Source organism: Miscanthus floridulus, chromosome 2, assembly GCF_019320115.1.
Source record: "Miscanthus floridulus cultivar M001 chromosome 2, ASM1932011v1, whole genome shotgun sequence".
In the NCBI taxonomy this organism is placed as follows: domain Eukaryota; kingdom Viridiplantae; phylum Streptophyta; class Magnoliopsida; order Poales; family Poaceae; genus Miscanthus; species Miscanthus floridulus.
This window is the reverse complement of record NC_089581.1, coordinates 150651404-150678997: the sequence shown is the minus strand read 5'-3', so window position 1 is coordinate 150678997 and position 27594 is coordinate 150651404. Positions and strand designations below refer to the sequence as shown.

Sequence of the window (27594 nt, the reverse complement as noted above, 5' to 3'; positions counted from 1 at the left end):
CGCCGGCTGAAGGCCCGTGGCCCCGGGCCCTTAGGGCTAGGGCTCCGGTCGTCTGGTCGGTGACCGCGCCTGGGGCACATTTCACCACTTCCCTCGATGGTTTGGTCGGGGTCCGTGTCACCTGCTATCGTACGGTGGACGTCGTTATCGTGTTGAGCCTTACGCCGGTTGTTGATGATGCTGCGGGCGTCCTAGTGCGGATCGGGCCGCTCGTGTACTGGTGGTTGGTGTGGAGCAGGCGCTAGGTTGGACCGTGGTGCGACTGCTGCACCCCGAGCCAGGCCTGACGGCTGTGGCGGCGAGTGAAAGGAGCGATCCATCTGGTGCGTCCTCGTCCCCCCGGTGGGGAGAGGGCATGGGTCGGAGTCACGACGCGGAGCTTTCCGCCTATTGGACAGCGGCGGCTTCTACTAGAACCCGGAGGTTCTAGTGGACTGCCCGCTCCTGGGGGTCGGTAGGCGCAGGAACACCACGCAGAAGCATTACCGCAACGGCGATGTTCTGGCCAGCTCGAGTGAATTGAGGGAAATCGTTCCCCTCGTTCATGATGTCGTGTTGGACCTAACGGGCGTGACCCCGGGTGCCGCCCGCTGGGCCATGCGCATGGGGCGCAACGGGCTGTACTGACGGCGCCGGCGTAAGCGGCGGCTGGTTCTGCCGTCGTTGTCCTAATTCCTCGGCGTGTGCTTACGCAGACGCGAGGGCCCCCGCACGTGGGTCCAGAGGGGTGTGAGTTTGCGCAGACTCCACAACCACCGGCGGCTGTCCCAGATCGTTCGCCATAGCGCACTCCCGGGATGGACGGTGGCTGAGCGCCATGTCACCGATGTTGTAACCGTTGCTCTCGCCCTCACCATCCGGGAGTTCATGGGAAATGGCAGGAACGCAGCCTGCCATTCCCATGAACTCAGACATGAGGGGGGATGGTGCCAGCATCCTTCGGAGCCCCCGAGCGTATGCATCCGCGGAGGACACGAGGCCATAGGGGAACCGATCGTACGGTGTTTGTGGCGTGGGCGGTACATTCCCTCCGGGTGATTGGTGGGAGATAGTAAATAAAGAGCGAATAGTAGTACGCATATTACTTATAGCGAGGTTTGAGCAGAGAGTTTGCTCGGAATGAAGCGCAGATACCGCGTCGTCGAAGTCGCGCGTCCCGGAGTCGATGGAGGATGTCTCCCCGACGGGTGCAGGGTCGCGAGTCTCCTTGCGGAGGTGGAGTACGCCAAGTCGGTCGGCGACGAAGTCTAGGCTTCCGAAGAGGAAGGCCTAGGATGGCTCGAAGACGGGTGGAACCCACATCCCGGCGGGCAAGAGTGCGGGAAACTCTAATGAGCCGAAGCGAATCGTATCTCCCGAGCTCGCCATGGCAGGGGTGGTGGAAAAATGGGCCATCCGATGACCAAAAAAGTGTTGAACGTATAGCGTCTTCCCCACGGACGGCGCTAACTGTCGGTGCAGAAAGTGACCAACTTGTGAATATTTGTAGTTTTGCTATACGTTGTGATCGAAGGTGGCCTAGCACTCAATGACACAGGATTTATACTGGTTCGGGCAACGTGCCCTACGTCTAGTCGGGGTCGGTCGGTGACTTTATTCCTGAGCCCATGTGCTCGAAGTTTGCAGTGGGATTACAAACGGGGAGGAGAAAGATGGGGTGTACAAGAGGTCCGGTCGGCTCCAACCAAAAGGGCCAAGAGTGATAGGAACTTCGCTATGAGCTAAGCGTTCAAGCCTGTGCTTGCGGTCTGAACCTGGTGGTTCTGTGGTTGTGAGCTATCGATCTAAGGAACTCTAGCCTACTGGAATCGGTCTGTCTTCTTTGTTGGAGGAAGCGCACCCCCTTTTATAGATGAAGGAGATGGCTTTACAAGTGAGAGGGTGAGGGTACGTATGATGCCGAGCCTTGTTGCCCACGCCCACCGAGCCTTGTTGCCCACACTGGTGGGTACAAGATAGTGGTAGGCGCCTACAACACTGTTGTTGTCGCTGTAGAATGTTAGATGCACACGGGAGGTCGTGCTGCCTTTTTCAGGGATGGTGGACGTCGATACCTGCAAATACTGTTTGATGCCTAGAGGCATGTGAGGAGTCTCGCTATGTTCACCTGGTACGGTAAATCCTGGTGCCCATACCGCTATTAATGTCCAGAGACACGCGGGGGGTCTTACCGTATGAGAGTTTTAGCGGCCCCTACAATACTGTAGAGGGAGATGTCGGCGCCTACAGTACTGTTTGTGTCAGGTGGCTGCAGAGTACTGTTTTGTGCCGAATTTTTTACAATTTGGCCCTTTTTTGAAAGTTTCTCACAAATGGACCCCTGGCGAAAAGAATTCAAAAAATGGACCCTTAGCTCGGTGCCATAGTGACTGGCGCCGAGCTAGGCGCCAGCGTCTCTGGCGTCGAGCTGGTGGGCACGATGGCAGAGAGCTCGGTGCCAGTCACTATGGCACCGAGCTCGGCGCCGTAGATCTTGGCGCCGAGCTCGGCGCTGTAGTGACTGGCGCCGAGCTCGGAAATATCTATCCGGCCTGCGCCTCTTCCTCTTCCTTTCTCGCCCAAGCCACCCCTGCCCACGCCGTCGCCGCCGCCCTTGCCCGCTCCACCGCCGCGCCGTGCCGCACCTATTGGGGATACGTGGTATGCCCATGAATGCAATTGTTCAATTCACCTTCTATAAGCTTGTTGTCCGGTTCAACGATAGACACGCCCATGCATTGCAGTTGAGGAGTGATGGAGACATATGGGCTCCGAAACCAAAGGCATATCTAGAGAAGGCAAGAGAAAGGGCTGGCACACATGAGGTTGCATGCTTTGACCACGCCACAGGGACTTATCAGGTCGAGCATAGGGGTGGTACAACGTCCGACGGCGAGGTTCGAGAGTCGAGGATACATGTGGTTGTCCTCCAAGATTTCAAGTGCACTTGTGGTAAACCAAGGCAATACCACTTTGTATGTTCTCATTTGGTGGCAGCAGGTAGGCATCGCAACTATATAATATCGAGAGGAGAGTTTAGTGGCAACACGCTTGTGAACACATGGAGCCCCCGCTTCATGCCTTTCCGGCACCCTGGAGAGTGGCCTCCATATGATGGGCCAAAGTATATTGCGGATCCATCTTACCGTTGGAACAAGCATGGATCAAGGCAGAGGACGAGGCACAGGATGGTTATGGATCAGATACCCGGAAGAACTAGGTGTGGGAGAGGAACTCCATTTTTTACTGATCCCGAGCAGTACGAGTGCGGCAAGTGCGGTAGACTTGGCCACAACTCACGAAGTTGCCGTTGGCAGATTAGTGAGGTAGGACTATTGGTTTATAGTATTATTTTATATTTGTCTTTTTCATATATTTAATTATGCATGTCTCAATTTATGCTTGTATTTGTGTCAATTACTTATACATTTATAAGTTCATGTTTCATTGTACATTGGAATTCTAATTCATTCACTTTTTTGTAGGATGGAGCAATTCCACCTGCTTGACCCGACGTACGAGGAGACCCACCGAGGACGTCTCGTTGCGCTGGGGTAAGTAATAATCTATAAGTTTTATTCGTATATGTGTTCATGAAGTAACATGTGACTATGTTTTATTCGATGCAGGACCTTCCGCACCTTCGTTCTAGGACCCACAGTGGGTTCTTGGACATTCGGTACGACGACAGGTACACTCCTTTCCTGCAAAGAGCTGGTCTGGATGTCATCTCCTTTCAGGTTCGTCGTGGGTTGCCCAAGTTCAACTCAGCGGCGATAACTGCGTTGGTAGATAGGTATTAAAGTGAATCATTGCCTCCATTCATGGCCATTTGTTCATGCGATTGACTTTTTGACAAGTAATCTTGCTTTATCTTAAATATAGGTGGCGGCCAGAGACTCACAACTTCCACTACCTTTCAGGGAGATGACAGTCTCGCTTCAGGACTGTCAGAAGATGCTAGGCCTAAGGATTCATGGGAACCCAGTCACCGAGCAGTGCAGGTCAGGGGCTAGAGAGCACGAGTGGAGGCCTTCCTTGGGCGTGAGCTTGACGAGCAAGGGGCTCACACTTCTGGAGTTCCCATGTCATGGCTACGTGCAGAGTTCGCATAGTGGCCCAAGGAGGCAGATGACGAGACGGTTGGGTACTACTGCTGGGCGTGGATCCTACACCTTTTTGCTTGCATTCTCTTTCCCGACGCCACGGGTGACAATGCGTCCTGGATGTGGATCCACTGCCTCAGTGACTGGGACCAAGCGGGTCAGTACAGCTGGGGCTCTGTAGTCTTGTGTTTTCTATACCGGTAGCTGTGCGAGGGGTGTCGTCGGTCTACGTCCAACCCGTCACTTGGTGGATGCATGTACCTGTTACAGCTGTAGATGTGGGCTTGTTTTTTAGTTGGTCGTCCAGAGGTTCTGGCTCGTCGTGAGTGGTTCCAAGGTCAGCCTCCAAGTCGCCAGCCGATGTGGGCGTACCTTTGGGATCAGGTCAGGGTTCCGCACACAAGGATAGACCGGGCGTACATTGAGTACACGAACAAGCTAGATACGCTGACGACGTCTAGTGTAAGTAAATTTTATTTTCCATGCTGCTTTAAAAAGGATTAGTATACCATCTAACATCTTATTTGGACATGTTGCAGGTGGAGTGGGAGCCGTATGGTGGAGAGGATGCACTTCCTTTTCAGCTGAGCAACGTCTGTGGAGCCGACGACTACTTCTATAGCATGAGGTGCCCTCTAATATGCTTCTATGCTGTCGAGTACCACCTGCCAGATAGGGTTGCATGCCAATTTGGAGTGAGACAGCTTTGGCCTATGCCTCTGTTCTCGACTGGCGTTGACTTACACAAGTAAGTGTTTTGATATTTCAAATGTCTCATGATGATGGTCCATTTCTTATAATATGGTGTCACGTACATGGATTAATGTAACGATGACATACGTGCAGGTTGGATCGTCAGAGGAACAAGAAGATTTTTGACTGGGAGAGGCACCACCAGTCCTACATTGAGGAATGGGAGGAGATGCACGACAACGTGGACGACAACAACGAGATGCACACGAACCGTGAGTTCAGATGGTACCAAGCTTGGTACCGGCGTGCGACACGGTGCAGGCTGAGGCTACAGTGGACCGAAACTGACTACGCCAACATCGAGTCCTCCGACGATGAAGACACGGCGTACGACCAGTCAACTCGTGCAGGAAGGCAGGTAGAGGCACGACTGATCTTGGACAGAGTGGTAAGCCAATCGCCTTATTTTTTTATGTTGAGTTACATAACAATACATTCGGCGTTCTTGGACCGACATTAGGAGTTATCTATTGTAGTTATTGCAACCTTCGAGCCGTATAACCCTTATATTAAGTTAGATTCTTGTACAGAAGAAAACCAAACTAAATGCTATCTGTTCAGAAGTCTTATTATTGAGAACTTTGTTGCAGGGCAATACACCGAAATGCTCAGTTGAAGAGATCGAGCGCGTTCGACCGAGAGTCAATGACGACTACATACTTGGCTTCCTAGACGTAAGATTTAAAATATTCTTTCAAACATATCATTAATACGTTATATTCTTTCAGTCAACATAGTTTTGTACAACAGAGGTTGTCACGTCGTCTACGCCGTGCGGCTGGTCGTTGTGGTTGCAGGACAGACACGACGCAAGACGTGTACGTTCCTTCCGCAGGAAGAGGAGGCTTGGGTTCCTCTAGTCAAGCAGCTATAGGGGATGGGGACGAGGATGAGGAGGACGACGATGACGATGACATGGACAAGAGGCACGGTGAGCTTGGCCCCTCTCAGCTCCATGACGCTCCATCGACTCATCCTACACTGCCTCTAGGCACTAGGCGATGCTGTCCGCGTGACCCTTACACTCCAGGCACCAGCGCTCTGGGTCACAAGGGTAAGGGCAAGAGTAGGAGGCAGTGAGGGACGTGGTAGGTGTTACTATGAACTATTATGAATTTTGTATTTACTTTTCTGTAACTATTTGGGACTGTATGGACATTGTGGACTATTTGGACTTTGCATGACATATTATGTTAGTTGTGATATTCGTTGTGGTAGCATTATGCTCGTTGGATGATTAAATGTTTGGAATATATATTGATGTCTCTGTTTGTAACTGTGGATGCTCCTAATACAAGATTGTATCTTGCGAATTTTTTGCGTGAACCTTTAATCATACTATACTTGTACAAAGGCATAAATGTAGTACACAGATTAACTATAAATTTATTACAACGTGTATAATCTAGGAAATATTGTACATACGCTTTGTACATGAATATAGGATTACCAAGCAACAGTGAACGAATCTATGCTTTTCAGACAATAAACATAGACTTTTCAGATATACGGACAACATCGAATTATCACATCACTGATATAGTACTGGCATGCAAGGAAGCACAACTCCACTCTATCTCCACAATCAATCTTATGACTGTTTGATCCAAGGGCTGAGGTGAAGAGCCACACGGATCGCTGACATGGCACATTGAGAGGCCTCCATTCCTCCTCTCAACCTATAAATAACCACTCACTCCCTCTCATTCACACAAACAACAAGGAAGAAGAACACTCCTCAGCATTTGCTTTTGTTGCAGTACCAATGTTTGGAGGGTCGTCCAGAGGGAGAGGAAAGGGGAAGGAAACTACCTAGGGGTGTGAGGGTCCTCTTGGTCCCGATTTCTTTGAGGAAGCTCTTTATGAGATATTCCCAGTTGAGAGCAAAAGTGATTTCACCAAAGAGACACCACTGAGAGGATACGATGAAAGGAAAGAAGAGTGGCCAAAATACATGCATGGTGAGGACTGCCTAGTGTAGATGTTCACCGAGGGAATAGATGGAGGTCGTCGTTTCTTCAAATGCCCGCGAGCATGGGTAATTGCTATTACTATTTGTTTCTTCAATATGTTTGTCTTGTATATCACTTACACGACATACTTATTGTAGTCTTCCTTGGCCGAAGAAAACTGTGGGTTCAGTAGGTGGGTCGATCCTCGACCTATTTATCCGCATGTAGAGTACATCTACTACCTACAGGACCGTATCTTCGATCTAGAAAGGGAAGTTAGCAGCAGTTACAAGGACGACGAACAGGACGACAACAACAATGGTGTTGATTCATAGGAGGCACTCTGCAATGATCCATATTGCACCTGCCCTAACCACAAGAACAAGGGGCCTCCCCTGTCACCCCCGCCACCACCAACAACAACAACGGGAGGCTACTATGGAGAAGGTGCAACACAATTTGCTATGTGGCCACACTACTAGGATGACTTTATCTTTTTCACATGCACCCAGGTTTAATTACCTAAGGCATGTTTGGTTTAATTACCTAAGGCATGTTTGGTTTAATTACCTAAGGCATGGTTTAATTACCTAAGGCATGTTAGGTTTAGTCAAAGAAAACTCTATACCCAGGTTTGGTACATGTAGTCACGTGCCATTTAATTTGTTTCGTGTGTTGATTTATATAATGTCGTACGTCGTTAAGTTTTTTTGCAACACGTGTTCAAATTTAAATACGTCCGTATCATTAAGCGGAATATTAAGACCATAGATAATAAAAACAACCACATAATGAAAAGTTCCATACTATGCCACATTACACAACATATTAATACTACAACTACGTGCCGACAGTAGACATAGGGGCAAATGCACTTCCAAATCCTCAGTTTGAAACGTACTGAGTAAGCAACTCATCATCCGAGTACCAGTCCTCTACTACAACCCTGTTGCTGTGGCTAGACTCAACTACGTTGCTCTGACCCGCTTGTCGCTTGTAGTAAGCGGCCTCCGCTTCATCTATGGTCGCTGCGGCCTGAGTGAAGAACACGTCGTCATCCTCCTCTGCCTGTAAGCCCGCCTCTACTAGAGCGATGAGCTCGCTCAGTCTGCTAGTGTCGTCGTCAGCCTCCTGCGCCTGAATGCCCGCCTCTGCTAGAGCGATGAGCTCGCTCAGTCTGCCAGTGTCGTCCTCAGCCTCCTACGCCTGTATGCCCGCCTCTGCTAGAGCAATGAGCTCACTCAGTCTGCCAGTGTCGTCCTCATCCTCGTCTCCGTCATCACACAACACAATCATTGATTAAACGGTGCGACCAGCTCGTGATCTATGGCCATTTAACTTCTTCTTCTCATACCTTGCACGAGTCACCTCTACAGCATGTTCCCCGCTACAACCAATCCCTTCATGTATAAAATGCAATCAGTTAGCAACGCGATTATATTACATTTAAAACCAGGCAACGAAAAAAAAGGTTTTCAAGCACTCACTGGCATATAATGTAGCAACATGCTCGTTTAAGACCTGCATCTGTACTCTTGTCTCCTCCCTTGCCTCATTCCTTGCCCTCTCCTCCTCTAACGTCATCCGCCTCTCCAATCCCTATTTGTTAAGCCCAACATCGATCGGGTTACAAATACCCGCGTTGTCTAACAAACTCACGCATCTTTTCTTTGTGATGTTTAACGAATAGGTTGACGTAGTCAGGTCCATATCCCCTCTTCCATGCAATTAGTTGTCTCTTCTTCAGTTCATCCAAGAACTTAGCTTGACCATCATAACATTCCCAACTATATTTCCTAGTGCCCTGTTCAAAAGAAATATTATATCATATATGTCTTAGCAAAACAAACAAAATACGATTTCATGTTTACCAGAAAAATAACGAACCTCATCATACTCAATCATATGGCCGCAATAATGGCCTATTCCAAGCTCTGAAGGGACTAGGCCATAGTTGGATTTTACACCACATTCGCACATGACAGGAGGTGCTTTGTAGATTACCCGTTCTTTCTTCTTTTCCTTAACCCTCCGCGGTTCTTCCGGCCATTGGTTCTTAGGACCATACAACCACTCTTTGAAATGACACTTCGCCATTGAATACACCTAAATAATGAGACATTAGTACATGAACACATATAGCTCAAGATTTTAACACATACACTTTGCACTTACTTCATGCTTGTTTGGACACACAAACTCCAACATATTCTCAGGGTTTATCACAGCTCGATCTCCGCAATCGCACAGAGGAGGTTCCTCGAGTCGTCTAACTGTGGCTAGGTGCTTCTTCTTAGCCGTCATTGCCGGAGGCTTAGGGGGGTGGAACCCACCGCTTGAAGTGCTCACGTGGATGTCTCCCTCTAAACCAATCGTCGAAAAAGAGGTACCTAGGATCAAACTTGTCTGCACCATCGATCCACTGAAAGAAAAAGCACCTCTCATGGTCCTACACAACGAGATTCCAACAAAATATTAGTACCATACTTAAACAAATAAAGAAAAAGGATAGTACAAACAATTTCTTACATTAAACCGACTACATGTGTAGAAGCAACGCATGGCTATGTCCGGATGTTTCGATTGAAAAACATGGACCGGGAAAACACAGTCACTGTTAGGGACAGGAAGGTCAGGAGGGACAGGGGCATCTTTGCTAGACGCGTCGGGGTATAATTCTCGAGGACGACCCCGTTTTCACCAAAACTCCTCCCGAAACATTTCTTGCATCTAATAAAACGGATGTAATTTAAAAACATAAATCAAAACATCACAAAAAAATATCAATGAGAACCATAAATACAATACAACCAATTTCGTTCTAAGAACAGAAAGCAGTTAACATTATACCCTAAACCTAGGGTTTCTCATTTCATCCACAACAATGAACCCATAACATAACTACATGCGGCTTGGTTTGCTAGCTTTTTCCACGCCTTGGATTCAACCTACAGTTGTATAATACATATATTGAGGGATACAATGAAACCCTAAGTGATGACGATTCTTAGGTTCAAAAATCCGACTAATATATACCGAATCGATGCGAAAAAAACAAGGAGGTGAGCGAGTATACCTTGCTCTCGAAGATCTACGGATCAAATCAAGGTTTTCAAGGTCCAATACGTCGATTCGTGAGGTAGGGTGAAGTGGGGAGAGAAAAATCCGAGAGGAAGGAGAAAGAAGAGGAAGAACGCTCAGGGAAGAAGGTTGAGCTGGGGTTAAATGCAGGGAGCTCGGCGCGCCGAGCTCGGCGCCAGTCACTCTGGCGCCGAGCCCTCTGGCAGGTCATTGCCCCGTGCCCAGGAGCTCAGCGCCAGTGACGGTGGCGCCGAGCTCGGCACCAGCACCAATGGCGCCGAGCTAAGGGTCCATTTCCTGAATTCTTTCCGCCAGGGGTCTATTTGTGAGAAACTTTCAAAAAAAAGGGCCAAATTGTAAAAAAAAATCGATGTTCTGTGCAGGGTATGGTCCCTGGTACAGTGGTTTTGACTTGTGAGCCTTGCCTTGCCTTTCTCTGCACGTCTTCTGGTTCCTACCGAGCGGGCGTCCCTGGTCGGATGGCTCCAGTCGGCTCTGAGTGCGCCAGTCGGAGAAGAGCGGTGAGCAGGGTTCCTACGAACCCCGTTCGGAGGGACGCGGGGTCAAAGTTGGAAGTAGGGCTCGGGGCAGGCCTTCTGATCGGAGAGGCCGTCCGGAGGCGGCTGAAGCCTGAATTGAGCGCTCCGGTCAGAGAGGTGGGCCGAAGTAGCTGACGAGCGGGCGTTGCTTTTCTTGGGCCTGGCCTTCCGATCGGTTGCTGGACCGTTCCTTTGCCCTGTTGTTTTTAGACTCTTGGGCCGAGCCTTGGTGCAGAAGCCGGTCCCCGAGGGACCCCGGATTTATGAACCCGACAGTGTGTTATTCAAGTTGCCAGACATTGCAGGTCTATAAGCCCCTGTTAGCATACATTTGATATTCCCTTTTGGAAAAGAAGGGTTCACTTGGGGTTTATGCTCTTTGTTTGGAATTTCTTCCGGGGCTTTGAATAAATATTGATGATTTTGATCGTTGTACTAAGAAATTGGACATTATTATCTCACAGTACTCATTATTTTTAAAAGTATTGTGCTTGCTATCCGTGGATTATATCATATTCTTGTTGGCTCTATTGCATGCACCCCTTGTTTCTGTCTTGACTCACTTGTTGCTTTTATAGTGCAATTTCGCTTCTGGAACCCTGTTTTTTCCTCTCTTTTTTTGCTTCTGGATACATCCACCTTCTATCATTTGACCATGATTTTTTTTTCTGTATTTCTGTGTCTTTTATGAAGATTACCTTTTATCATTTAGAGATTCTCTGGCATACTTTTTACAATCACCAACTAGTTTATTTACTTGATAAGTTGATCCTGTTGTGCTTCACATGCAATTTGTGTCCTATCCAGGTTCTGTAGTTCTCCTTTCGTGCATTGTGTTGGTTGGTCTATTTGCCTTGCAAACACCAGGGTACTAAGAACTGCATTCATGTTTGCACCAATTGTAATCATCTGGCTGCTTTCCATTGGAGGAATTGGTTTATACAACATTCTTCATTGGAACCCAAATATATCAAGCTCTGTCTCCATATTATATGGTTAAGTTCTTTAAAAAGACAGGTAAAGATGGATGGATTGCTTTAGGAGGGATCCTTCTTTCTACGACAGTGGAGTGATGTATCATGTTTCAGCCTGTTCGGGAGGCCGTATCGTATCGTGGATTATTTACTGCTGGCTAGTTTGGTGTGAGAGAAAAACACTGTTTCTGGCTGGAAATTTACGTTCGTTTACGAGCAAGCGAACAGGCTGTTTACCTTTCCCTTCCTGTTTTTTTTATAACCTGTTTGCCATTTAGGATTTAATCACCAGGTCTACTTTCCACTTTTGAGGCAGTGAAGCAATGTTTGCTGACCTTGGTCATTTTACGAGTGCATCCACTAGATGTACAGTTAGGTCCACAAGATATTTGGAACAAGATATGTCCATGCTAATATCCTTTACTACTTTATAGAAAGAGATTTTACTGTAATTGTAATAACATTAACCATGGTCCATGGAGATGGATGAGCCTGCATTTTAGGAAGACCATATCAGCTAACTAAACTTAAGCGGTTATGGACCGTTAAATGGGCACAATAAAATTCTTCAATTTGCTTGCTAGCTGTACAAATGAACACACAATATTAGTTCATTTTCTTTATTTTGCCACAGCTCAACCAGATTTACGTGCTATCAGATTTTATAAGCATTGTAGAATGCATGTGCGTGTTTAGTATGATAGACTTCACTAATCTGGATTTGAATATACAATTATAGCCTTGACAGTTTTGAAGCACAAAGAGATGTACTTAAGACCCATAACAGGTACAATCTTCAGCATGTGTATTTTATCTCTTTATCATACATCTGTTCTTCCTATCTGAATGACTGAGCGGAGTTCCTGTTAGGTGAAGAATCTGGTTGTGTTAGTCCTATTAAATCTGAAGAAGTTCCTGAGAATTCTAGCATGGAAGAGGCTATAACTGAGGAAGGAAATCCATGTCTCACTACAGAGCACGAAGTGCAGGGCCGCCGTCGCTACCGCGCGGTCCTAACCCGTGTGCGAAGCTAGGTTCTCGACGCTGTGGCAGCCCGTAGCTAGGCGAGGTGTGGCCTACGCAGCGGGCGGAGAAGGCGGCATGTGGCGCGCATGGTTGAGGCGCAGCGGCCGGCGGCGCTAGCTGATGTGCCACGGAGGTGACTGAGACGGCGACATGCTCGCGGCGGAGATGACCCGCAACGCAATGACCTGAGGCAATGCGAACGCCAACAATCCCCATGTCGTGCAGAAAGGCCTATACAGTTTGTGAGTCTGCGACGCCGTGTTGTGCGTGACTTTTAATTTCACGAACTTTGCTTTTTGGATTAACATACATATTTAATTTTACAGTATTGTTATCTTATCGTGCGATCCATGGTTGTCCCGTAGCAATGTACGGGCACGCTGTTCTAAGTAAATTGTGAAGTTTTCTCTGTAGTCCTTAAGGTGGACCAATCATATTGACTATGTTTATCTAAATTTATCTCTCAAATTCAGTGGCAAAGCATTATTGTGTTGTAGTTAGATAGTACTATTAATTCTCTTGCATAAATTCTCCCAATGTACAATGCAAGATAATTCCCGCAGCAACGAGATCATCTAGTTGATTAAACACCTACGTGCATATCTTGACATGGGTCCATTTTTAGAAAAGGTTTCATAAAAAGCCCATTTATAAAATAAGTTTTTAAAAGGAGTAAAATGAAAAATTTTCACAAGAGGGATGCAAGTAGTCAGGACGCGTGCATATCTTGACATGGGTCCATTTTTAGAAAAGGTTTCATGAAGAATCTATTTATAAATAAGTTTTTAAAAGGAGTAAAATGCAAAATTCTCACAAGAGGGATGCAAGTAGTCAGGACGCTCACAATATAATTCTCTTTTCTAATCACACCAACCCACCACGCTTACATGCTTTTTGATCTAGAAGCTCGTCACCCCCAAACCAGCGTTATTCTAGATCATTTGGCTCATGCGAAACGGTGTGCCAATTCGACGACATATTCTACACCTTGAGGAGTTGAACGTTGACGGAATGGCAGCACGTTTCCCAACTTTCTGCAACCCGGTCACATTAATCATTGGACTAATGGACCGACGAGCGACGGTGCCGTGCCAAGCCAACCCACGTTGGAGAAGCCTCACTCCCGGGCGTCTCATCCTCACCGGACGCCACCAACCCCGCCATAACTGCCTATTTAACGCCCTCAGTCCGCCACTCTCATGGCAACACTAGCAGAAGCTGCAAAACCACCAGCAGTAGCACTGCCACGCTCAGCGCTGAGCACCTAAGCATCGGCCGACGATCACTGAAGCAATGGCCTCCGCCAACAGCTGGACCCTCGAGATCGCGTCGCCGGTGGCCGCGGCGCGCCTGTTCCGCGCCGCCGTGTTGGACTGGCACACCCTGGCGCCCAAGGTCGCCTCCCACGTCGTCGCCAGCGCCCACCCCGTGGAGGGCGACGGCGCCGTTGGCAGCGTCAGGCAGTTCAACTTCACCTCAGGTAAGTGTCCGCGGCTTGCCCAGACCAACATGTTGTCGCCCTATCGATCAAACAGCTAAGCGCATGACGTGCCTCTTGCAGTCATGCCGTTCTCCTTCACGAAGGAGAGGCTCGACTTCCTGGACCTGGACAAGTGCGAGTGCAAGAACACGCTCATCGAGGGCGGCGCCATCGGCGTTTCCATCGAGACGGCGACGTCGCACATCAAGGTGGAGCCCGCGGCCGACGGCGGCAGCCTGGTGAAGGTGGAGTCGACCTACAAGCTGCTGCCGGGCGTGGAAGTCAAAGACGAGATCGCCAAGGCCAAGGAGGCAGTCACCGCCATCTTCAAGGGTGCCGAGGCCTACCTCGTCGCCAACCCCGACGCCTACAACTAAATCGGTGGATTGGGATGCGATTCCCCTACCCGGAGTTTGGGTTTTCTCTTTCTTTCCTGTTCCTTTTTTCAAACAAAATAAAATAAAGCTGCTCCTTGCAGTGTGCGGTGTATGGACTTGAGATGCTATTAGTGGTATGTACGATGCTGTCGTTGTGCGATCGATTATGTAGTACCCTCGCGGTTTTCTGTGTGGGAAGAAAAACGGCATTATTCTGTTTCGGAATCCTATGCAAGTTTGACAAAGAATTTTGCTCATTTCAACTAGATATATTGGGAGACAGTTCTGGTGAATATGTCATTATTGAAAATTGAAATTATTTTCCAAAAATATGAGGGCTCCAAGACTTATAGTGTTCAATGAAGAGCTAAAGAGGTGGGAGAAGCGGACATCCATGGCCTTCTCCAATGTGTGCCCAGAGCGGTGCTAAAAATGGATAGACAATATTTGGGGTGCCGCTCCTCCCAATGCAGCTAGTGGTGCCAATCCTAAGTGAAGCTAAGAAAACGTGGAGCGAGGCAAGTACGTTCACCGGTTCAAGGTGAAGTCAAGTCAATAAACAATATTTGATTTGCATGCAGCCAGGAGAGAAACGAGAAACATGCAAAAGAGAGAGATGAGATAAAAAGCTAAAAACAAGGGGCCCACTAGTGATGCCTCCCCACTGCGACGTAGAGCGATTCTCGTTCTCACGTGCGGAGCTCACGAGTTGATTTCTGGCATCACCACATTGCAGAAGGCCTAAGGCCTTGCTTGTTTACGGGGTACCTTTTACGCTTTTAACATTAACATAAAAGCTGGTTCTGTGGTTTCTAACTGTTGGTTTTTTTTTATTAAATTTTGTAATAAATTTTTAGCTTCCGGACAAATCAAAAGCCCTGAAACCTCTTCACAGCGGCTTTTAGTTTATTTTCTGAGTTTAGACAAAAGTGATGCTCAACGGCAGCCTCAAACAGTCAAACCCTTATCAACCGAGCTTGCATTTTTTAAGAAATGGCAGGAGCTTTGCTCAATCATGTAAGGAGAAGCTTGCCTCTACTATATAATAGGTAGCTTTCCTGTCTATCCATTTTTTAAAAAAGAGGAGAAAATGCATAGTTTTGCAAACTTGTGTTACAAAAGAATATAACAATGACACTAGACTAAACTAGGTTCGCCAAAGCCTTCTTCCAGAGGGCCAATTCCTCTTTCCCTACAAAGCCCTTCTGTTTTGTTATTTCTAGACATCCAAGGAATTATACACTAGGATTACCATCATTCTCTTTTACAATTCAATTCCTTGGTTTTTCATGACCTATTTAGATACATATAGCTAGTTACTGATTGGGGCTAAAAATTAGCTAAAATTATGGTTGGCTATCTAGTTAGCTAACAACTAGTTAAAGACTTGGCTTAAAAATTAGCCCACCTATTAGCTCTCCTGGGGCATACAATAGAGCTAATTTTTAGTTAAAGCAATTAATCCTTTAGTAAGGATGCCCACCACTCCTTAATTGTCATAGTTGTGTCCTTATATCATAGCAAGTGTCTATAAAAAGCCATAGGTACTGTAGGTATCAAAATTATTAGTACCTAAGGTACCATTGCTTAACTCACATGCATGTTCAATGGTACCCCCTCTGTCTAAAAAAAATACAATTCTCACTTTTCGAGCTAGAGTCAAACATTTTAAACTTTGACTAAATTTATATAAAGAAATACTAGCATTCATGATACAAAATAAATATCATTAGATTAGTTATAGAATATATTTTTATAACAAAATTATTTAAAGACATAAATACTAAATACTATTTACTATAAACTTGATCAAACTTGAACTAGTTTGACCGACACGAAACCCATAATTTTCATTTTCTTTCCTGGAGTTTTCCTCTTTTTTCATACTACAAAACAAAATAAAGCTGCTCTATGCAGTGTGCGGTGTATGGACATGAGATGTTATAAGTGGTATGTACGATGCTTTGTTTGTGAAATACTGTGATTATGTATACCCTCATGGTTTTCTATGTGGGAAGAAAAAGGGCATACATAGTTTATACGAGGTATTCTGTTTTGGAATCTTATGCAAGTTTGACTGAATATGGAATGTTTGCTCATTTCTAATTGATATTCGGAGACTTTCATTATGGTGAATTTGTCATTGTTGAAATTTGAAATTATTTTTTGAACAAAATGAAGACTCCAGGGGTTATAGCGTTTAGTAGAGAGGTGAGAGAAGTAGGCATTTGTCATGACTCCGCGGGATATGCATAGATGGCGTCGGAAGCAGGCCCGGAAGCGGAGGTGTTTGGGATCCGACAAGAGAGAGGAACATAGTGGCTGACTAGTGGACCCAGAAGCCAAAGGGAATGACAGTGAACCCAAACTGGATGGGGCCCAAAACGGCATGTAAATGAACATGTTCCGTTAATTGAAATCCAAACTCTAAAACTGCGGTTCCTCCCGCCGCACTGAAATTCCTCTGATTCCTGTCCACTTCTTGCTAAATCTACCTCTGATTCTTCCTCAGCTATCTTAGTTCATCACAATTGGTACGCAGAGCAGGTTGATTCTAGGCCAAATTTTTTTCATCGCCATGGTGACTCGCTCTAGCGCCGAAGATGAAGCCGAGAAATGTTGAATTTTTCATGGCGGTGAACGCGGAGGCCACCAACAAGTACTTAGAGGGTATCAAGCTACTTCTTGAGCAGCTCCTCGACAAGTTCTCCGGCCTCGAGTTGTGGAAGACCACCGCAGATTCATCATTGGGGTCGCTGCTGCAGACCATGGCAGGACGGGTACAGAAGTTGGAGGCGCGACCACCACCGCTGCCGCTGCCCTCGGCTACCATGCTTCAACCGCGCCCACAGCAGCAATGGTGACAAGAATAGTTAACTCATTATATCTATTATTTAAAATTAATAACTATATACTAATAAATATACTATCTTATTAGTAATTATAATGACAAAAATAGTGCACATTTGTCATGATAAATATACTAACACGTTAATTAACACAATTATTATCTTAATTTTCACATAGTTGTGCATTAATCAACATAGTATTACTTATCAAAACTAATCCTGTCATCATAATTAATAAATAATAATGTAACATGCAAATAATTATTAATTTATTTATTGATGTCAGAGATTGGAAAACTTGGACAGAGTTGTTCAGCAGATCTTTATTTACAAGCTTATCCAGCATCTATCGAGGATATTCCTATCCAAGTCACCCACGAACCAAACATTGTTTGTCCATGGACAGCTAATTTATCCCTTGCTATCCCACGTCGTTTTCTACGATTGACCCGCTCGAATTCGCATTTTCGGATGAATTCGAATTCGGTACAAAATACGGAATACCAAACTCGAAAAATGAACAGAAATTGTTTAGGTGTTTTCCGACCGTTTTCTACTTTTTCGCTTTTTATTCGGAATATCCGGATTTTGAAGTTTGGTTTATACTATTTTTGGAACGAGAAGTCCAGCCTTAGAAAAATTATATCTTTTTTTCATAAATATGAATTTTGTATGCAAATTGTAGCTCTCGACAAGATCTACAACTTTCTAGTTTTCAATTTTTTCATTTAAGGTCATTAAGATGTTTAAAAAATTAAATAATTTTTTTAGCAGAATATTAATCACGTACAAACCCTCGTTGCCTTAGAAAAATCATATGTTTCTTATATAGTGTCAAATGGAGATACTTTTTATATGAAAGTTGTAGCACTTGTTAATTGTTATGCACTTGATACTATGGATCAATATTCTGTATTGATTTTTTTATACCGACCGTGTTCAACTTAATTCCGTTCGAATTAGTTCGTTTTCGAAATTCTCGATATTTTGTAAGTTTGTGTTTGTTTTCGTGTCCGGCTTTATCGCTTTCGCTTCGTAATCAAATGTAGAAGTATGAAACGGTTGAGGGGTTTTCCGACCGTTTTCATCAAACCGGCATGTCCCGTCTAAGGTATTAGTCAAATCAAACACATCCCTACTCCCTCCGTCCCAGAATATCTGTCGTTCTCGCTTTCCGAGAAACAACTTTAACAAAATATATATTAAAAAATATTATTATTTATGATACATAATTAGCATCATTGGAAAGATCTTTGAATCTAGTTTTTTAACAAATTTATTTGGAGACACAAATGTTGCACATATTTTGTATAAATTGAGTCAAAGTCGTGGCACGGACACCGAAAACGACAGATAAATTGGGACGGAGGGAGTAGTTGTTTTCACCGGAACTCCATCTAGTGATGTGTGATGTGCAACTTGGTGAAATGGGCCATACAATCTCTATATATTAAACGTGAAAACACTTTTTTTTTAAAAAACTTACTAAAACGTTTTTTTATATGATGCATATGAGCATATCCATATTGTATCCGTAGATGTGTCTTTTTATCGTGTAAAAGTTAAGATGCAAACTTGTTTAATAAAAATGCGTACGGAAATGGTAAATTCAGGATCTGTGTGCGAACGTGCACCTAAAGTCCGGAAACGATATATTCTACATCATTTGGCTCACGTCAAACGGTGTGCCGATTCGACGACATATCTACACCTATAGGAGTTGAACATTGACGGAATGACAGCACGTTTCCTGACGTGTCTCTGCAACCCCGGCCACATTATGGTCACTCGAGCGACGAGCGACGAGCGACGGTGCCGTGCCAAGCCAACGCAAGTGGGAAAAGCCGCCGACGACTCCCGGGCGTCTCATCCTCACCGGACGCCACCAACCCCCGTCATAACCGCCTATTTAAAGCCCTCAGTCCGCCACTCTCATGGCACAACACAAGCAGAACCTGCAATCCTGAGCTGAGCACCTAAGCATTCAGCTCGCACCGTTTAGTCGATCGGCCGACGATCACTGAAGCAATGGCCTCCACCAGAAGCTGGACCCTCGAGATCGCGTCGCCGGTGGCCGCGGCGCGCCTGTTCCGCGCCGCCGTGTTGGACTGGCACACCCTGGCGCCCAAGGTCGCCTCCCACGTCGTCGCCAGCGCCCACCCCGTGGAGGGCGACGGCGCCGTTGGCAGCGTCAGGCAGTTCAACTTCACCTCAGGTAAGTGTCCGCGGCATGCCCAGACCAACATGTTGTCGCCCTATCGATCAAACAGCTAAGCGCATGACGTGCCTCTTGCAGTCATGCCGTTCTCCTTCACGAAGGAGAGGCTCGACTTCCTGGACCTGGACAAGTGCGAGTGCAAGAACACGCTCATCGAGGGCGGCGCCATCGGCGTTTCCATCGAGACGGCGACGTCGCACATCAAGGTGGAGCCCGCGGCCGACGGCGGCAGCCTGGTGAAGGTGGAGTCGACCTACAAGCTGCTGCCGGGCGTGGAGGTCAAACACGAGGTCGCCAAGGCCAAGGAGGCAGTCACCGCCATCTTCAAGGGTGCCGAGGCCTACCTCGTCGCCAACCCCGACGCCTACAACTAAATCGGTGGATTGGGATGCGATTCCCCTACCCGGAGTTTGGGTTTTCTCTTTCTTTCCTGTTCCTTTTTTCATACAAAACAAAATAAAGCTGCTCCTTGCAGTGTGCGGTGTATGGACTTGAGATGTTATGAGTGGTATGTACGATGCTGTCGTTGTGCGATCGATTATGTAGTACACTCGTGGTTTTCTGTGTGGGAAGAAAAACGGCATTATTCTGTTTCGGAATCCTATGCAAGTTTGACAAAGAATTTTGCTCATTTCAAATAGCTATATTGGGAGACAGTTCTGGTGAATATGTCATTATTGAACATTGAAATTATTTTCCAAAAATATGAGGGTTCCACAACTTCTAAAGAGGTGGGAGAAGCGGACATCTATGGCCTTCTGCAATCTGTGCCCAGAGCGGTGCTAAAAATGGAGAGAGAATATTTGGGGTACAGCTCCTCCCACTGCAGCTAGTGGTTCCAATCCTAAGTGAAGGTAAGAAAACTTGGAGCGAGGCAAGTACGTTCACCGGTTCAAGGTGAAGCTAAGTCAATAAACAATATTTGATTTGCATGAGAAACATGCAAAGGAGAGAGATGAGATAAAAAGCTAAAAACAAGGGGCCCACTAGTGATGCCTCCCCACTGCGACGTAGAGCGATTCTCATTCTCACGTGCGGAGCTCACGAGTTGATTTCTGGCATCACCACATTGCAGAAGGCCTAAGGCCTTGCTTGTTTAAGGGGTACCTTTTACGCTTTTAACATTAACATAAAAGCTGGTTTTGTGGTTTCTAACTGTTGGTTTTTTATTATTAAATTTTGTAATAAATTTTTAGCTTCCGGACAAATCAAAGGCCATGAAACCTCTTCACAGCGGCTTTTAGTTTATTTTTCTGAGTTTAGACAAAAGTGATGCTCAACGGCAGCCTCAAACAGTCAAACCCTTATCAACCGAACTTGCATTTTTTTTTAAGAAATGGCAGGAGCTTTGCTCAATCATGTAAGGAGAAGCTTGCCTCTACTATATAATAGGTAGCTTTCCTATCTATCCATTTTTTAAAAAAGAGGAGAAAATGCATAGTTTGCAAACTTGTGTTACAAAAGAATATAACAATGACACTAGACTAAACTAGGTTCGCCACAAGCCTTCTTCCTGAGGGTCAATTCCTCTTTCCCTACAAAGCACTTCTGTTTTGTTATTTCTAGACATCCAAGGAATTATACACTAGGATTACCATTGTTCTCTTTTACAATTCAACTCCTTGGTTTTTCATGGCCTATTTAGATACATATAGCTAGTTACTGATTGGGGCTAAAAATTAGCTGAAATTATGGTTGGCTATCTAGTTAGCTAACAACTAGTTAAAGACTTGGCTTAAAAATTAGCCCACCTATTAACTCTCCAGTTGGATACAATAGAGCTAATTTTTAGTTAAAGCAATTAATCCTTTAGTAAGGATGCGCACCACTCCTTAATTGTCATAGTTGTGTCCTTATATCATAGCAAGTGTCTATAAAAAGCCATAGGTACTGTAGATATCAAAATTATTAGTACCTAAGGTACCATTGCTTAACTCACATGCATGTTCAATGGTACTCCCTCTGTCTAAAAAAATACAATTCTCACTTTTCGAGCTAGAGTCAAACATTTTAAACTTTGACTAAATTTATATAAAGAAGTATTAGCATTCATGATACAAAATAAATATCATTAGATTAGTTATAGAATATATTTTTATAATAAAATTATTTGAAGACATAAATATTAAATATTATTTATTATAAACTTGGTCAAACTTGAACTAGTTTGACCGACACGAAACCCATAATTTTCTTTTTCTTTCCTGGAGTTTTCCTCTTTTTTTCATACTACAAAACAAAATAAAGCTGCTCTATGCAGTGTGCGGTGTATGGACATGAGATGTTATAAGTGGTATGTACGATGCTTTGTTTGTGTAATACTGTGATTATGTATACCCTCATGGTTTTCTATGTGGGAAGAAAAAGGGCATACATAGTTTATACGAGGTATTCTGTTTTGGAATCTTATGCAAGTTTGACTGAATATGGAATGTTTGCTCATTTCTAATTGATATTCGGAGACTTTCATTATGGTGAATTTGTCATTGTTGAAATTTGAAATTATTTTTTGAACAAAATGAAGACTCCAGGGGTTATAGCGTTTAGTAGAGAGGTGAGAGAAGTAGGCATTTGTCATGACTCCGCGGGATATGCATAGATGGCGTCGGAAGCAGGCCCGGAAGCGGAGGTGTTTGGGATCCGACAAGAGAGAGGAACATAGTGGCTGACTAGTGGACCCAGAAGCCAAAGGGAATGACAGTGAACCCAAACTGGATGGGGCCCAAAACGGCATGTAAATGAACATGTTCCGTTAATTGAAATCCAAACTCTAAAACTGCGGTTCCTCCCGCCGCACTGAAATTCCTCTGATTCCTGTCCACTTCTTGCTAAATCTACCTCTGATTCTTCCTCAGCTATCTTAGTTCATCACAATTGGTACGCAGAGCAGGTTGATTCTAGGCCAAATTTTTTTCATCGCCATGGTGACTCGCTCTAGCGCCGAAGATGAAGCCGAGAAATGTTGAATTTTTCATGGCGGTGAACGCGGAGGCCACCAACAAGTACTTAGAGGGTATCAAGCTACTTCTTGAGCAGCTCCTCGACAAGTTCTCCGGCCTCGAGTTGTGGAAGACCACCGCAGATTCATCATTGGGGTCGCTGCTGCAGACCATGGCAGGACGGGTACAGAAGTTGGAGGCGCGACCACCACCGCTGCCGCTGCCCTCGGCTACCATGCTTCAACCGCGCCCACAGCAGCAATGGTGACAAGAATAGTTAACTCATTATATCTATTATTTAAAATTAATAACTATATACTAATAAATATACTATCTTATTAGTAATTATAATGACAAAAATAGTGCACATTTGTCATGATAAATATACTAACACGTTAATTAACACAATTACTATCTTAATTTTCACATAGTTGTGCATTAATCAACATAGTATTACTTATCAAAACTAATCCTGTCATCATAATTAATAAATAATAATGTAACATGCAAATAATTATTAATTTATTTATTGATGTCAGAGATTGGAAAACTTGGACAGACTTGTTCAGCAGATCTTTATTTACAAGTGTAGGGGACCGTGACACCTAAGAGGGGGGGTGAATTAGGCAATTTAAAAATCTAACTCTAAACTATGGCCTCTTTTTTTAACCCTAGCAAAACCTATATAAAAGATAAACTATCTAAATGTGCAACTACGGTTTTACTAGTGTGTTGTTATCTCTACCGTAAAAGGAGTATTACAATCAATGTAAATACGGAAGCTAAAGAGTAAGGTAGAGAAATACAAACTCCCGTCGACGACTTCGATATTTTTACCGAGGTATCGAGAAGCGCGCAAGCTTCCCCCTAGTACTCGTTGGAGCCCCTCGCAAGGAATCCCTCGCAAGGGCCAAGCTCCCGGTCAGGTAACTCCGTGGATAGCCTTGGGCCTTCCCCACGCGCAAATGGGTCTTCGACGTGCCTTCCGACAAGCCTCTCCCGGATGCTCCCCGCCGTCTTCACTATCAAGCTTCCGGTCGAAACGCCGCGGGCCTTGTTCCCTCCGGTACACGGTGGCGGCCACACCACAACCACGGCTGGTGTGATCTCGCAAGACTACAAGCCCCTCCGATGTATAACAATGGTGCGCGCAAGTACCGGGTAGTAAGAGGTATGCAAACCTTACTAAACACTAGGCCTAAACCTAGAGTAAGCGCATAAGCGGTGGTCTAATCAACCTAAGCACTTCGCAAAGCACCTATGCTAATCACCTAATGAATCACTAAGCACTATGCAAGTGGAGATCACTAAAATGGTGTATCAACACTCTTGATATGTTTCCTCAGCTCCACACACTTCAAATGGCCGGTTGGGGGGTCTATTTATAATCCCCACTGAGAAAGTAACCATTGGGGATGAAATCCCGCTTTTCTGCTACTGACTAGACGTTGATCACGTCCTGACCGGACGTGTCCGGTCATCCCGGCCGTTAGAGCCGCGATCAACTGATCAGACGCTGCCAGCGTCCAGTCACATGCCACCGGACGCGTCTGGTCGCAATTTCGCCACTCTGGAACCTCTCTGTACTTGATCGGACGCTGCAGTCCTGCATCCGGTCGATTTGTCGCCAGCGTCCGGTCGCGCCTGCTGTTGCTGAGTCTCTTGCTTATGGTGTTGATCATCGAATCATCACGTCACCATCATCCATGTCACGTTTTGCACCCTATTAAACTATAAAACAATCACTTGCAAATTCATTAGTCCAACTTGGTTGTGTTGGCCATCAAACACCAAAATCTAAAGTAAATGGACATAGGGTATATTTTCCTTACAACAAGCTTATACAGCATCTATCGAGGATATTCCTATCCAAGTCACCTGCGAACCAAACATTGTTTGTCCATGGACCGCTAATTTATCCCGTGCTATCCCACATCGTTTCCTACAATTGACCGGCTCGAATTCGTATTTTCGGATAAATTCGAATTCGGTACAAAATACGAAATACCAAACTCGAAAAATGAACGAAAATGGTTTAGGTGTTTTCCGACCGTTTTCTACCTTTTCGCTTTTTATTCGAAATATCCCGTTTTTTGAAGTTCGGTTTATACTATTTTTGGCAAGAGAAGTCCAGCCTTAGAAAAATTGTATCTTTTTTCATATGAATATGATTTTTGTATGCAAATTGTAGCTCTCGACAAGATCTACAACTTTCTAGTTTTTTAATTTTTTCATTTGAGGTCGTTAAGATGTTTAAAAAATTAAACAATTTTTTAGCAGAATGTTAATCGCGTACAAACCCTTATTGCCTTATATAGTGTCAAATGGAGATACTTTTTATATGAAAGTTGTAGCACTTGTTAATTGTTATGCACTTGGTACTATGGATCAATATTCTGTATTGATTTCTTTATACCCACCGTGTTCAACTTAATTCCATTCGAATTAGTTCATTTTCGAAATTCTCGATATTTTGTAAGTTTGTGTTTGTTTTCGTGTCTGGCTTTACCGCTTTCGCTTCGTAATCAAATGTAGAAGTAGGAAACGGTTGAGGGATTTTCCGACCGTTTTCATCAAACCGGTATGTCCCATCTAAGATATTCGTCAAATCAAACACATCCCTAGTTGTTTTCACCGGAACTCCATCTAGTTATGTGTGATGTGCAACTTGGTGAAATGGGCCATACAATCTCTATATATTAAACGTGAAAACACTTTTTTTTAAAAAAACTTACTAAAACGTTTTTTTTAATGATGCATATGAGCATATTCATATTGTATCCGTAGATGTGTCTTTTTATCGTGTAAAAGTTAAGATGCAAACTTGTTTAATAAAAATGCGTACGGAAATGGTAAATTCAGGATCTGTGTGCGAACGTGCACCTAAAGTCCGGAAACGATATATTCTACATCATTTGGCTCACGTCAAACGGTGTGCCGATTCGACGACATATCTACACCTATAGGAGTTGAACATTGACGGAATGACAGCACGTTTCCTGACGTGTCTCTGCAACCCCGGCCACATTATGGTCACTCGAGCGACGAGCGACGAGCGACGGTGCCGTGCCAAGCCAACCCAAGTGGGAAAAGCCGCCGACGACTCCCGGGCGTCTCATCCTCACCGGACGCCACCAACCCCGTCATAACCGCCTATTTAAAGCCCTCAGTCCGCCACTCTCATGGCACAACACAAGCAGAACCTGCAATCCTGAGCTGAGCACCTAAGCATTCAGCTCGCACCGTTTAGTCGATCGGCCGACGATCACTGAAGCAATGGCCTCCACCAGAAGCTGGACCCTCGAGATCGCGTCGCCGGTGGCCGCGGCGCGCCTGTTCCGCGCCGCCGTGTTGGACTGGCACACCCTGGCGCCCAAGGTCGCCTCCCACGTCGTCGCCAGCGCCCACCCCGTGGAGGGCGACGGCGCCGTTGGCAGCGTCAGGCAGTTCAACTTCACCTCAGGTAAGTGTCCGCGGCATGCCCAGACCAACATGTTGTCGCCCTATCGATCAAACAGCTAAGCGCATGACGTGCCTCTTGCAGTCATGCCGTTCTCCTTCACGAAGGAGAGGCTCGACTTCCTGGACCTGGACAAGTGCGAGTGCAAGAACACGCTCATCGAGGGCGGCGCCATCGGCGTTTCCATCGAGACGGCGACGTCGCACATCAAGGTGGAGCCCGCGGCCGACGGCGGCAGCCTGGTGAAGGTGGAGTCGACCTACAAGCTGCTGCCGGGCGTGGAGGTCAAAGACGAGGTCGCCAAGGCCAAGGAGGCAGTCACCGCCATCTTCAAGGGTGCCGAGGCCTACCTCGTCGCCAACCCCGACGCCTACAACTAAATCGGTGGATTGGGATGCGATTCCCCTACCCGGAGTTTGGGTTTTCTCTTTCTTTCCTGTTCCTTTTTTCATACCAAATAAAATAAAGCTGCTCCTTGCAGTGTGCGGCGTATGGACTTGAGATGTTATGAGTGGTATGTACGATGCTGTCGTTGTGCGATCGATTATGTAGTACCCTCGTGGTTTTCTGTGTGGGAAGAAAAACGGGATTATTCTGTTTCGGAATCCTATGTAAGTTTGACAAAGAATTTTGCTCATTTCAAATAGATATATTGGGAGACAGTTCTGGTGAATATGTCATTATTGAAAATTGAAATTATTTTCCAAAAATATGAGGGCTCCAAGACTTATAGTGTTCAATGAAGAGCTAAAGAGGTGGGAGAAGCGGACATATATGGCCTTCTGCAATGTGTGTCTAGAGCGGTGCTAAAAAAGGAGAGAGAATATTTGGGGTACCGCTCCTCCCACTATAGCTAGTGGTGCCAATTCTACGTGAAGCTAAGAAAACGTGGAGCGAGGCAAGTACGTTCACCGGTTCAAGGTGAAGCCAAGTCAATAAACAATATTTGATTTGCATGCAGCCAGGAGAGAATCGAGAAACATGCAAAAGAGAGAGATGAGATAAAAAGCTAAAAACAAGGGGCCCACTAGTGATGCCTACCCACGGCGATGTAGAGCGATTCTCGTTCTCACGTGCGGAGCTCACGAGTTGATTTCTGGCATCACCACATTGCAGAAGGCCTAAGGCCTTGCTCGTTTAAGGGGTAACTTTTACGCTTTTTAACATTAACATAAAAGTTGGTTCTGTGGTTTCTAACTGTTGGTTTTTTATTATTAAATTTTGTAATAAATTTTTAGCTTCCGGACAAATCAAAAGCCATGAAACCTCTTCATTGCGGCTTTTAGTTTATTTTCTGAGTTTAGACAAAAGTGATGCTCAACGGCAGCCTCAAACAGTCAAACCCTTATCAACCGAGCTTGCATTTTTTAAGAAATGGCAGGAGCTTTGCTCAATCATGTAAGGAGAAGCTTGCCTCTACTATATAATAGGTAGCTTTCCTGTCTATCCATTTCTTAAAAAAGAGGAGAAAATGCATAGTTTTGCAAACTTGTGTTACAAAAGAATATAACAATGACACTAGACTAAACTAGGTTCGCCAAAGCCTTCTTCCAGAGGGCCAATTTCTCTTTCCCTACAAACCCCTTCTGTTTTGTTATTTCTAGACATCCAAGGAAGTATACACTAGGATTACCATCGTTCTCTTTTACAATTCAACTCCTTGGTTTTTCATGGCCTATTTAGATACATATAGCTAGTTACTGATTGGGGCTAAAAATTAGTTGAAATTATGGTTGACTATCTAATTAGCTAACAACTAGTTAAAGACTTGACTAAAAAATTAGCCCACCTATTAGCTCTCCTGTGGGATACAATAGAGCTAATTTTTAGTTAAAGCAATTAATCCTTTAGTAAGGATGCC

General features: G+C 45.3%; 5 protein-coding genes across 12 annotated transcripts in view; all 5 read left to right on the top strand.

Moving 5' to 3' along the window:
* Positions 1–12674, top strand: part of LOC136540084 (protein RETARDED ROOT GROWTH, mitochondrial-like) — a 30136-nt gene extending 17462 nt beyond the window's left edge. Inside the window, exons 5-7 of one of the 8 annotated variants that reach the window (XR_010779862.1) lie at positions 11218–11427; positions 12124–12171; positions 12255–12674. Coding sequence is in view for 2 of the 8 variants with exons in the window: in XM_066532073.1 (XP_066388170.1) it covers positions 11218–11410 (193 nt within the window). In the remaining 6 variants the exon portion in view is untranslated. Of the gene's footprint in view, positions 1–11217; positions 11490–11662; positions 12172–12254 lie in introns of those variants that run through there. The other 7 variants (XR_010779860.1, XR_010779861.1, XR_010779859.1 and 4 more) reach the window with 7 other exon arrangements.
* LOC136513624 (serine/threonine-protein phosphatase 7 long form homolog) lies at positions 4446–6301 on the top strand. Its single transcript, XM_066507598.1, has 4 exons — positions 4446–4547; positions 4625–4833; positions 4932–5196; positions 6248–6301. The coding sequence occupies exons 1-4, from the start codon at positions 4446–4448 to the stop codon at positions 6299–6301; spliced, it is 630 nt and encodes a 209-aa protein (XP_066363695.1).
* A 1000-nt stretch (positions 12675–13674) lies between the features above and the next one.
* On the top strand, positions 13675–14532 carry LOC136540083 (pathogenesis-related protein 1-like). The gene is made up of 2 exons (XM_066532072.1): positions 13675–13890; positions 13972–14532. Exons 1-2 carry the CDS (start codon positions 13704–13706, stop codon positions 14265–14267), a joined length of 483 nt encoding a protein of 160 aa, XP_066388169.1. The 5' UTR covers positions 13675–13703; the 3' UTR covers positions 14268–14532.
* A 4513-nt stretch (positions 14533–19045) lies between these two features.
* LOC136540082 (pathogenesis-related protein 1-like) lies at positions 19046–19852 on the top strand. Its single transcript, XM_066532070.1, has 2 exons — positions 19046–19331; positions 19413–19852. The coding sequence occupies exons 1-2, from the start codon at positions 19145–19147 to the stop codon at positions 19706–19708; spliced, it is 483 nt and encodes a 160-aa protein (XP_066388167.1). The 5' UTR covers positions 19046–19144; the 3' UTR covers positions 19709–19852.
* A 5611-nt stretch (positions 19853–25463) lies between these two features.
* On the top strand, positions 25464–26400 carry LOC136540081 (pathogenesis-related protein 1-like). Its single transcript, XM_066532069.1, has 2 exons — positions 25464–25736; positions 25818–26400. The coding sequence occupies exons 1-2, from the start codon at positions 25550–25552 to the stop codon at positions 26111–26113; spliced, it is 483 nt and encodes a 160-aa protein (XP_066388166.1). The 5' UTR covers positions 25464–25549; the 3' UTR covers positions 26114–26400.
* Positions 26401–27594: the final 1194 nt, after the last annotated feature.